At 37.4% G+C, this 13,248-nt stretch overlaps 1 protein-coding gene across 1 annotated transcript in view; it reads right to left on the minus strand.

Annotated features, from left to right (window-relative positions):
- The window catches only part of tafa4b (TAFA chemokine like family member 4b), a 63,841-nt gene that overhangs the window by 24,074 nt on the left and 26,519 nt on the right, over positions 1-13,248 (minus strand). The window contains exon 4 of the mRNA XM_038291813.1: positions 4,705-4,860. Within this exon, the coding sequence (XP_038147741.1) occupies positions 4,705-4,860 (156 nt within the window). The remainder of the gene's footprint in view (positions 1-4,704; positions 4,861-13,248) is intronic.

Below are 13,248 nucleotides of genomic sequence, written 5' to 3' on the forward strand. Positions count from 1 at the left end.
ATGGACCTTTCTGCCTCGGTCACCATAGACCTCCATTATTTGAATGTCAGCAGACAGCAAGAAGCCTCCCAGATCTCCAGATGCATTTTAGATATAAAAAAAGTACTCCAGAGTGTTGTTCAGCATGGGGGTCAGTAGAAAATGAAGGCTAATCATGTTTTGGGTGTACTATTCCTTTAAACTATAGGGTGACACTCATCTCCATAATGGCATGTTAGTGTCCGTTGAATCAGGCTTTTAGTGGTTTAAAGGGGGGCAGAGGAGTTTACTTTTTTTCCTTTGATCTCTTTTATTATTCTGTTTACTGTGTTCGGTGGCAAGATAACCATGGCTCTTCATCCAGCTTGTCATACGACACTGAGTTACTTAAACGTTATGGTCTATTGCTTTTCCTATTTTGAAAAGTGAAAAATATCGCAATATCAAACAGTATAATTTATAGTGTATAGCATTGCAATAGTCATGTAAGTAATATTATTTAGCATCACTGTGAGAATTGTTTCTCTACCGAACAAATGTACATAAGGTAGAATTTGCGTATTATATTGTATATAAATGTGGACTCTAGTATTTATATCAGTCCTTATCATTTGTCACTGCAGAAATTTGACTACTAATGATTGATTTACTATCATTTAACTGACCACTAGTTTTCTGTATATTACCAAAACTACTTTTCTGAAACTATTGACATTAAGACTTATGCTTTTTTCATGTAAATTGGTGTTAATTTTCCAACAAAATGTAATTATTCTCACGCATAGTACCACCTCTAATGTTGAAACAGAAAAAGGACAGGAAAAAAAGGTTTTCAAGAGTGTTGTGATAAAAAAAAGTGTGCAGCACCACATGCCTGCAAGCAGGAAGGTTTACTCATTTTTCACCCATCATCAATAATGTAGCCCCATTTACACTGGAGCTTTTTCCACACAAAGCACCTGCTGAGAGGGGATCGTGTTAATCCATATGTTGTTGAGCTGTTAGAATGAAATAATAACAAGAGGCTGAGGAGTGTCCATCAACATGTGTTTGTGTGCTTTAGAATAAAAAGGATGAGGAGAGATGTTTTTACCCCAGACTCAGAGGTCAAACGTGAATCACAGCATAGTACTGCTGAGCCCTCAATCTGTGAGAGGAGGTGGATGCCAGAGATAAGATACAAACTAGAGAAGTGAAAGAAGGGTGCTGATTCTGTGTAAGAATTGGGTGTCAGAGGAAAAAGTTCATTAAAAACGTCAAAACAAGTTTATTACTGAGTGAGGTTCAATCAAATGGTAAACCTATTAGCTTATCATCGGTGTCATTTTATACCTTTTAGCAAAGCCCTGGATTTGAACAAACAAAAGAAAGGGGCTGTGGCAATGACTATTCTGAGAGGTTAGTGAAGTTTACGCAATTCCTTATTTCTCCTGACTTTCATTACCCAGCCAATCATCTCTGCCATGGTTGCCCGATTTTATCATTATCAAGCAACAGTTCCCATCTAGGAACTCATCAAAGAGGTTAAAAAACAAATCTACTCTTTTTATTGCCTGAAAACAGTGCAGCAGAAATGAGGCAGCAGGTATGCTGGTGATAAAGCCATTATAGAGTGGAAAGCTCCTCCTACTGGTCAAATAAAGGAACAGCAAGATAATTAATGTAAAGACAGAGGAGGCCTGGATGTGGATGGGTGACCTTTTCTCCTGGACAGCAGCAGATTATTACTATAATTTTAATAAGGTGTTAAATATAACCATTTATCAGTTTATAATGCTTTATATTTAATATGTAGATATCATGTTCACATTAGAAAAAAATAAATTATTAAAATGAGAATGTATTTTGTTGCTTGAGTGACATAAAGGAGAATATATTTAATTATCATTATTTTACTATTAAGTTTTTATAATTATATTTTTTTATCAACCATGAAGAAAAAAAAATATAATTTTTAAATTCAAGTTGGAATATTTGGATTTTCCATCCACATAGAAAATCACAAAAACAGACGACTGAAAATCTGATAGAGTCTCTCTAGTGGGAGCTTTGAATCAGTTTCCATCCTCTCCAGCTGACCTAAACAGTTTGAATAACCCCTGCGCTTTGGCGGGTCACTGGCTCCACTCTAGTCTGAGGCAACCATGTATCTTCCTCTGGCAGGGGGGCTATCGCAGCGTGATTCGATCAGGTTGGCTTATGCTGTGTGTGGGTGTCTTTGTTTGTGGGCTTGATCTCTGCAGAGCGTCTGCAGATGATAGGGGTCAGTGACACTGCTTGTTTCTTTCCAAGAAGGAGCTCATGGAGAGGACAAACAGGTTTAACAGCAGTCTATGGAAGCCACCAAGGACTTCCATCCGTCTGTTTGTCATTTCCACAGCCACATATTCATACATCAGGAGACAGGGTTGCACATATATGTGTTTGTATGGATAACTTAACAATGTGGAATGGTTCTGGTAGCTAGCCTCAATAAAACCTAAAGTATGTTTAATAGAAGATGAGACCAATATCATTTAACACAGTCATTTATGGACTTGGCATTTAAGCTGAATATATATTAATTTCACCATCTAGTTTGTTCCAGTCATTTATGCAATCATACTATTTTCATCAAATGCAGCTTTGAGAGAATTTAGTCTGGTTTTATTTATACAACAGCTTCGACTCAGATTTAGTTATTTATTATAATTTTATGACTCTTCTTTTTCTCCAATATATATGTGAGATACAGCATTATTTCTCACACTTCAATTTAAATAATCGTTATTGTTTTGTTTTAAGCTGATTTCTCTTATTGTTTATAATGCATTTGAGTTAATTTCAACAAACTGCAGATGGGAAATATTTTAATCATTGAATAGCATGAAGCCAGTGCAGCATAGAAAGAAATAAACTCAATAGACCATAGATAAAATTGTCATTTACAATTGTGTCATTGCTCTAAAACAATGCACGCTCTATTAATTTATCACAGAAGTCAAAGATTGTGTCTGGAAATGGTGTCACAGTTACAACTAGTGTGTTGCAAAAGCTGTGGAATTTACCACTTGCTTTGTTAAGTTACCCTGCTAATAACTATCTACTCAGGTGTTTTTTGAAAAGCAGCCAATATGAATCTGAAAGCTGGAACCTCTGCTCTAGTTAATCATTCTTATTATTGCTTTTTTAGATTATTGTTTAAGGTCTTGTGACCATTGTTTTCAGAGGGGGAGAAACAAGTTGCAGAGGTCATCAGGCCAAGAGTCAAACATGTAATGGTTGCATGAAAGGACCAAAGCCTCTGCACAGAACCATGCGTAACCTCTGCCCCACCGCTGTCCCGGATTATTCTTACATGTGACATACTGTAGATATTTTATCGTATACAGCAGCAGACACTTCCTTTAGATGATTTCCAGTGTAGTTATGTCTTTTACTATTTTATTTTATTTTTTTCATTTTGATGTGAAATCCGTGCTGTTTTTCATGGGCTCCTTCAAAAAATCTAAAAATATTAACTATTAACTGCAATTTTTTAGCCACACAGGGAATGATGTGTGGAAGACAAGGTATTATGCATTAGTTTACATTATTTTATCCATTCATTTTCTGAACCTGTTTAATATCTGGAGGGATGCTGCTTTCTCATGGTCATTGAGGAAAAGGCAGGGGATATCCTAGACAACTCAACCGGTCAGTCCGAATAAAAAAGCCAAAAAAAAACTTTACACATACCCGAGGTTATAATAGCATCTCTAACTAACATCACCTTAATGTTTTAGACAACGATGTGAATTAGATGGTAATAACAGAACTCAGATGTACATGGGGATAACAAATAAAGTCAGGAAAGAAAACCTCAACTGACATTTCAAGTTAAGACCACGCTGAGCATACTATCTGTCATTCCTTTTTTCTTTCTATTGTTCAGTTTTATTCATTAGAGTCAGACATTGTCAGACAAGATGTTAGTGTTTTATATGACATATTTTTGCAATGGTTCCCTTATAATGGAAAGTTGTAAAAATAGAACAAAAACTTATGCATCAGAAATCCTGTGTAAATAATTAATCACCCTGGTAAAGAAGAATAAACCTTTTCTAGTTTGAAATGTGAACATCCAAAACACTGTTTCATAAAGAAGCAGAAAACCGAAATGACAGAGCTTCCATTACTTGCCCCAATGATTACTTTCCATTTCATGTTAAAAAAAATCCCCAAGGGACACAATTAATGTCTACCATATGTGCAACGGTTCATAGAAAGTTCTATGTTATCCTAAACTAAAAGACAGAAGCATAAACACCCTCTGAAGCAACACAGGAGTTATTTAGTGCCGGTAATAATCAGCTTATAATGCTCTTAACAATGTTTGAAGGTTCCACTGAGTCTGAATTAGGAGGAGTTATTTAATTTTTTTTTTTTCTGTCTACTGCAGAATAAAGTAATCATTATTTTTTACTGACGAATATTGTTTTGAAATTTGAATATACCAATATTTCTTATATTGCTCACACAGTTATACACCACATCTACTTTGACTTTCTCCTTTTTTGTTTGTCCATGCTTTTATTCTACGGAAGATAGCGCCCCCCCCCATGACAAAAGGACACCCAGGGCAGACAGCCTTACCTCTCACCCCTAAAAATTATAACTGGCTCAAGCTCTTTCAGAGTGACGCTTGAGAAAGATGATAGAGTTATTCCACCATTAATATAAAGAAAAGCACACGTATTTATTTACCTTCCACACAGGAGGGTCTGGCTCTGGTCGTCCCAGCCACCTGCCCGGGAAAGCAGGAACACTTAACGGTTTGAGAGCGCTCCTCGATCTTATTCTTGTTGCAGCAGCGATGGATAGCCACCACCTCACATGTGCCCTGTTTCACCTGGTATGATACTGTGAAAGACAGCAAAGAGATATACAAATATAAATTGACTTTGATATTTGGTGAATTACTGCAACACATAAAGATTCAATTCTAATCAGTACTTGTTATAAGTACCGATAGCTGAGCATTTTTTTATGTTAAAAAAAGTTGAAGAATTTCAGGGAATTTAAGCTCCTTGGTTTATTCCAGGCTAAGTATTTGATTAACAAATAAACACTTTTTAGCTATCCTTTTTTCTCAGCAGTGTGGCCTCATTAACTTCACCTCAAAGGCACCTCTGGTTTTGTCATTGTGTGCAGAGAGAGAGAACACAACAGCATTAGATGATGAAAAAAAAAATCTTTTTCAGAAAAGTAAACCAACTGATGGATGCAAAGAGAGCAACACCTCAGGGGGAGCACTGTGAAAAAGAAGCCCCCTGTAAAGATAAAAGGATCCTCCCTGTAAAAGACAGAAAATGTTTTTGTGCCATTTAACTTTTTGTGTTTGTTTTGTTCCAATTAAAATGTGTCAGCATGCTCTCTGAATCCAAGGGTCATATGTTTAGAATAATTGCTTTTTTGCATGACATAATACAAACATTTTCTTTAACCTCCTTCCCTGATCAAAAGTTTCTAAGAGCAGGGTATTTTTTTCACTAAGGTAGAAGTGATCAGATCCAGTTACGTAAATCATGCCAGATTCGTTATCTTGCTATGGTCACACATACAGTTTTCAAAATAAAACTTGCACACAAAAAAAAAACTAAAAGTTGAGGACAGTTTGGTCTTTAACTTATACACATTCTGTTCAATTTTGTTAATCACATTTACATAGTACTTTTTTATAACATCTGTGATATCAAGGTACTTTACAAAATCAACTAATTTATCCTCAGTTACACGTTCCTATTCTATCACTGTTGATAAAAAAAGTGATTTTTAGTTTTAATAGTAAAAATGGCTATGAAAATCCAATGAATTATAGGTAATTGCCTTTGCAGCATTCCCTTCTCCTAAACAAGCATTTGGAGAGAGTGAGTAGTTGACTCCATCAAGATATTCCATTTTAACCCTGTTTTGCAGCAATAGCTCACACTAAGCATGCACTTGACATCAGTGGAAAGTATATACTCTCTTTTAACAAGAGGAAACCTGCTGTTCAATATTTTTAAGTGGAAAGATAACAATAAAATTTTATGACAGTTTATTTGGCACCAAAAGAGTAGCAGATGTCAGGGTTGATGGTCATATATGCCCTTTTAACCAGGTTTATATTAGGTGACCTGCCGCTTTAATTTGTTATCTTCGTTTTTTTTTCTGCTTAGAACAAAGCTAGTGCAATAAAATAAAGGATTTTAAGTAAAACAATCAGATATCTAGGGTGAGGGTGTGATTGTAGTTAGTATGTAACCAGCCCTGTAATCCACATAACAGATTTTAAAATAGCTTATTATTCCATTTAGTCTCATGAAGAATGTATTCATTAATATCCCTTTTGTTTACATTATCTATTTATACTAGTTATAAATGTGATGGTAGTCTCTTGTTGTGAAAGGGCTAACAAGGACAACTACCTCCCTGCAAACACACACATAAGAGCTGCTTTTTAAATGGATAAAGTAGGATACTGTTAAAGAAATTATTTGGATTGTTGTCTGCAATGTAAATTTCTGCAAAGTAATTTTGTCAAACATATGTCATATTGCAGATATTTGTAGACATTGGAAGAATGGTGCAGTACGTAATTATATAGAATTATTATTGTTTGTAAACCTTAGAAATGTAAACAAACTTTAGAAGGAATATGTTCAGATCCATGGGATACATCAAGGGGGTTATAATTGCAAAAATACAATAACTTCAATAATGTAAAAATTGTTTGCTTTTGACTGAAAATAATATGAATGTTTTGGAGTGGCCAAGTCATGGTCTCAATTTGGGTTTGCACTGTGTTACTGTGGGAAAAGTTAAAAAATAGAGGTTTATGGCAAGGGCGCCTTCCAACCCCAGAGACTTGAATCTATGCAACTAAGATAAATTGCAAAAAAAAACTCCATTGAAAACATGTAAAATATATAGAAATATAAGGTTTTGATTTTAAAATGCAATACTTTAAAATTGATAATAGAGCAGTCAATAAGTGAGTAAACATCTGCTTGGAACAGAGTATGAACTTTAAAATCCTTTAAAGTAATGTGTAAACATGTTCAATATGAATGTCTGACTAAATAATGTTGGCACTGGGGTTATGTTTCATTCAGTATATTAAACAGCTGACTTCCCCAGGGAAAATACTTTTATGCCTGGTGACTGTGTTTTCTGTTGGGCAAAATTTTTAGCGGATCTAATCTTTGCTTATGGCTCCAGAATGGTTTGCAGCTGCCTTATCTTCCCTTGCAAAGCTTGTTGAGCGATCCTAAGAGTTTCAGGCACCTTTCTGCGAGCACAGCAAACCCTCCTGGCGACATTACTAGCTACCTATAAGCCTCTTTACACCCCTGGAAAAACCTTGCTTATACTGTACCATAAGCCCCGATTTCATTTATCTACGTGACTTTACACAGACTGTGAAACTTTTCACACTCAGCTGAATGAGCTGTGCAGGCACACACAGAAAGTGCGCCCAAACACACTAAACAAGGAGCTTGTAGACACACACACAAACACACACACATACACACACTGTTAGGCTTCTATTTCTGCAGGCCATGGCCCCTCTCATCCTTTCTGATTTAAAGTTTGTTTGTTCTTCTCTCCAGAGAGCCCCATCAATGATCCCTGGCTCTCTGAGGGTGCCCCCCTCCACTATCATCCCTCCACTTTCATTTCCCTCACTCCTCGGACTCAGGCCCTCCTGAGGCTGGAGAAGCTGCCAGATTACCCAACACACACTCCTGCAAACATAAAGCCTCTATCCACTGATGAAATGAAAAAACTGGGGGGAAAAATAACGTACAAAACACCAGAACACAATAACTATAAGAACAACTGTAATTGCATTATTAATACCACAGTTAAAGCTCAGAGTAACAAAGTAAGAAATTAAAGTAAATCCACCACAATTAGCTCCCCTTGTTTAATCCGTTATCATAATTGCTCCTAACTGAAATTTAATTCCCTTGCTTTCATAGAACTCTGGCTGAATAAAACTGCTCAGTCCCCATTGAAAAAAGCAGCCTGTTAGTAGGAAAAAAAGAAGAGCGGAGATAAAGTCAACCAGGTGCAGGGAGAAGGTGCCACATCCAGCAGAAAGAACAAAGAGCAGCACGTCTTTAGCTGCAATAATGAGGTCAGAAGGTGATCAGGTCTCCTGTAATGATCGCCTGCTTCAGACCTGGGATGGAGCTGTTGGTAGTTTGGAGGGATGGCTCAGACTTTTAAAAGTTAGGCTCTGTTTAAAGGTAATAACCAGCTAGAAAAACAGGATAAATACAGTACATTCTGAAATAAGTTAGTCTACAAAGAGAATGCAGGTCCAACTACAATTAATTACCTCCACTGGTAACGACTAATTAAGTTTGCCCAACTTAACCTATACAACTTGCTAACTTATAAACCACATAAATTAGGATAAGTCAAGTTGATTCCATTACTTGTTACCTATTCAAGAAATGAATTTAAATTTGAGCTGGGTTAACTTTTTAGAGAGCACTTTTTCCACATTTATTTATATCTGTCCTATGAGGTGAAATAAACCTTGTTTTCCCAAAAAGAATTATCGTAGATATCCTTATAATTAAATAGTCAAGCATTAAGATAAAACATAATAGTGACTGTGTGGACCAGATGAAGAAGAGATGTGTCACCACAGTCAGATCAGGGGAGCCGGGAGTCTGAACTACCAATATGAAAAAAGGAAATGTGAAGCAGTTTGATGTTTTTTTATGGTTCTGTGTTTGCAATGTGCAACAATGTGATTTAACCAAAATGACCTGTGAAATATTTGTAAAATGTATACAGTCTTTCATACACATAAGTATCAGAATAATGGAGACCGAAGAACTTCTGCATTTTTGTAGAACTGAAAGTCGGCTACACCATCATGGAGAAATAAAATGTGTAGTTCTGCTGTGCTGGGGATGTATAAAATATATCAAAATGTGATTTTTGAAGTAACCTAAAAAGAGGAAGAGATAAATAAAGGAAGAGGCATTCTCTTCATAATGAGTTAAACACTTATACAATGATTTTGATCTCAATTGTTCTGACAATATTTACTTATTTACAACATGACAACACTAAGAACTTGAAATATGATTCTGTTATACCAATATGGAAGATTAAACAATGGATGAATTACATGACAGATTATAGATTGAATGCAGCCATGTAAAACTGTCACAAGGTGGCATATGTGCCATGCAGATATATCTATTGAATTGCTATTTCACAACCAAAACAGGAATAGGGGGTTTTCAGGTGACGTCACGCTCACGTGACTACTCAGCGCGTCCGCCATATTGGGGGGCAGCCTTAGGCAGTATTGACAGTGAAAAATGGTGAAATCGTGTGTAATTGTTGGTTGCACGGCCCGTGTAGGTGGAGATCAACGCTCTATCGCATACCAGCCGTAATCGTGAATCAATGTGAAAAAACAAAACAGCTATCTGAACAACGCCGTCACCTATGGCTGACACGGATATCCAGGTCCGATTTGGACGGTGTTAAGCTGGAATACGCCAGAGTCTGCAGTGCTCACTTTGTCACAGGTAATTAACTGTCAAGCATTTAAAACATGTAAGAATATATTAATAATAGGGCTTGGGCGTCATGACGTATTACTTTCCGTGGCCGCAATGTTGACTGCCTCCGCCGCCGCTACTCAGACTACTGCCTATGACTACCGCGTACTGGACTCCCTCTCTCAGCCGTGTTTTAATTTGATTAATTTCACCTTAACTTGATTTCAACCAGCGGGAAAAGGCTCAAATATGTGAAAAACCCGGAGGGTTTAGGGAGGTTTGGCAGTTAATGTTACTAACCAAACCTTTGAAACACATAGCAGCTAGTTAAAAGTACATTACATGCCTGAGTGGTTGTTAGCACTAACGGTTAGCACTGTTTGCTGGCTTTATGAGCTGCAGCTCCTGAACCCATCCATTCGTAAACTGCACATGAGACTCCAAGGACTTGTAGCTTTGGAACTGTTCGCGCACCGCCGGCCGTTAGCCACCTAGCATAGCGAGCCCTGCGTCGGATTGTTTACATTTTTACCATCTTATTAAAACTCACCCGTCCACATATGATGGCGATTTCCTTCATGTACATCACTTCGACATCTCATACCCAACCAGATGTGAACTGGTTGTGAGCCTCTAGACCCTTGTACGCTCTCATTTCCTCAAGAGTGTGCAGAGGGTTTTCACTGAACACCAGGTAATGAACTATGTCACCATGCTCTACATTTGGCCAATCATCTGGATTAGTGCTAAACAAGGCGCCGTGGAGGGCATAGGGGTCCATATGGTCGATCACGGAACATTTCCTCAGATATGTTCCATGATCTGGTGGCTCTAGCGTGCTGGCGTACTTATCCATTCGCGACATGATATATATGATATACGATAATATGCCACCCAAGATGGCGGACCGGAAGCTGGCCAGTGACGTCACTGAAAACCCCCTATTGGTTATTTGTGCATTTATGTCTTTGATATGAAAATACTGTCAATTCTTTTTCACCTGCACAACGAGCAACTGGACCATCTGCAGGTTGTACAGACTTCTTACCAAATTTTCAAAGATTTCTTACATTCTTACATCCCAACACAGCTGGAACTTTGCACATCCTCCTCAGTAGGTCACACAATTCTGTGTCCACAGCCACTAGCTGTACCACAAAAGAGGCTGAATACTGAAGACCACAAGACCCTCTCATCAGTAACCCCAGGACCTTTTAAGCTTGAATTAAGGTCAGCGTTTCAAAATGCAACCAAAAACTAATCATTTTACATTGATTGAATATATTCATATGAATGCACTGATATTTAATGCTTTTAGTTTTCCTCTGTTAAGAACTGATGATCTTGACACCTGTTTTATTAATAAAGTGTATCTGATGTACCTACATGGTTATAATTTACCACAGATGGGCAAGGGAGAAGGAACTTGATTTCACCATAAACATTTCTAACAGAGAATATATGGATACATAAGATAAATATGCAAGAGCCAATAATCACCAAAAGAGTGATTATGACAGACCTGGTTTGAGCAGGTTTAATTTCCCATGAAAAAACACTCATAACACATATACTCACTGCACAAGACTCCACTGCTAGAGACAAAACGGGTTACATTTTTCTTGAAATAGACCTAATAAGTGATAGGAGATGAATACTCTTTCCCTGAAATTATATCATATGGATAAAATACAGGTGCTGGTCATAAAATTAGAATATCATGAAAAAGTAGATTGATTTCAGTAATTCCATTTAAAAAGTGAAACTTGTATATTATATTCATACATTACATACAAACTCATATATTTCAGATGTTTATTTTGTTTAATTTTGATGATTACAAATGACAACAAATGAAAATCTCAAATTCATCATATCAGAAAATTAGAATATTACTGAAGACCAATAAAAACAAAGGATTTATAGAAATGTTGGCCAACTGAAAAGTATGAACATGAAAAGTATGAGCATGTACAGCACTCAGTATTTAGTTGGGCCTCCTTTGGCCTGTATTACTGCAGCAATCCGGCGTGGCATGGAGTCGATCAGTCTGTGGCACTGCTCAGGTGTTATGATAGCCCAGGTTGCTCTAATAGTGGCTTTTAGCTCTTCTGAATTGTTGGGTCTGGTGTATTGCATCTTCTTCTTCACAATACCCCATAGATTTTCTATGGGGTTAAGGTCAGGAGAGTTTGCTGGCCAATTAAGAACAGGGATACCATGGTCCTTCAACCAGGTACTGGTAGCTTTGGCACTGTGTGCAGGTGCCAAGTCCTGTTGGAAAATGAAATCTGCATCTCCAAAAAGTTGGTCAGCTGCAGGAAGCATGAAGTGCTCTAAAACTTCCTGGTATGTGGCTGCGTTGACCCTGGACCTCAGAAAACACAATGGACCAACACCAGCAGATGACATGGCACCCCAAACCATCACTGACTGTGGAAACTTTACACTGGACTTCAAGCAACGTGGATGAAGTGCCTCTCTTCTTTTCCTCCAGACTCTGGGACCTTGATTTCCAAAGGAAATGCAAAATTTACTTTCATCAGAGAACATGACTTTGGACCACTCACCAGCAGTCCAGTCCTGTTTCTCTTTAGACGCTTCTGACGCTGTCTGTGGTTCAAGAGTGGCTTGACACAAGGAATGCGACAGCAGAAACCCATGTCTTTCATACATCTGTGTGTGGTGGTTCTTGAAGCACTCACTCCAGCTGCAGTCCACTCTTTGTGAATCTCCCCCACATTTTTGAAGGGGTTTTGTTTCACAATCCTCTCCAGGGTGCGGTTATCTCTCTTGCTTGTACACTTTTTTCGACCACATCTTTTCCTTCCCTTCGCCTCTCTATTAATGTGCTTGGACACTGAGCTCTGTGAACAGCCAGCCTCTTTAGCGATGACCTTTTGTGTCTTGCCCTCCTTGTGCAAGGTGTCGATGGTCGTCTTTTGGACAACTGTCAAGTCAGCAGTCTTCCCCATGATTGTGTAGCCTATAGAACTAGACTGAAAGACCATTTAAAGGCTTTTGCAGGTGGTTTGAGTTAATTAGCTGATTAGAGTGTGGCACCAGGGGCCATCAATTTTGAACCTTTTCACAATATTCTAATTTTCTGATATGATGAATTTGAGATTTTCATTTGTTGTCATTTGTAATCATCAAAATTAAACAAAATAAACATCTGAAATATATGAGTTTGTATGTAATGTATGAATATAATATACAAGTTTCACTTTTTAAATGGAATTACTGAAATCAATCTACTTTTTCATGATATTCTAATTTTATGACCAGCACCTGTATATTAAAAAACTAATTTTGAATAAATGACGTCTCCGAGTCATCAGCCTCATCCTGCAGGACCAATTAATCTGGATTAAAAACATGTGAAGATGCCAAGAGAGTTAGCTTTTGGGGTTACAATTATTAATGGCTCATAGCCTTTAAACAGAAACTAATTTTATGTTAAAACAAGATATTCCTTTCAAATGTATAATATGTGAACAGCAGATGGAAAAAAAAATCACATACTTTTATTTATGCATTTTTTAATCAGTCCACAGTTTGCAGAGTAATTAAAACAACAACAAAGCATGTATTAATGCAAAGGAAGTAAATACAGGCAGGTGTACGATGTGGAAACAACCTAGATGCTTCTTTATAGAAAAAAGGCTCTCTGTTGCTTGGGGGACAACACTGAGCGGAGAGAGGAAAAATGTGTACGTTTACTGGGTTTTCT

The sequence above is a fragment of the Cyprinodon tularosa genome, unplaced genomic scaffold (genome assembly GCF_016077235.1).
Source record: "Cyprinodon tularosa strain WSP-4 unplaced genomic scaffold, ASM1607723v1 ctg300, whole genome shotgun sequence".
NCBI lineage: Eukaryota > Metazoa > Chordata > Actinopteri > Cyprinodontiformes > Cyprinodontidae > Cyprinodon > Cyprinodon tularosa.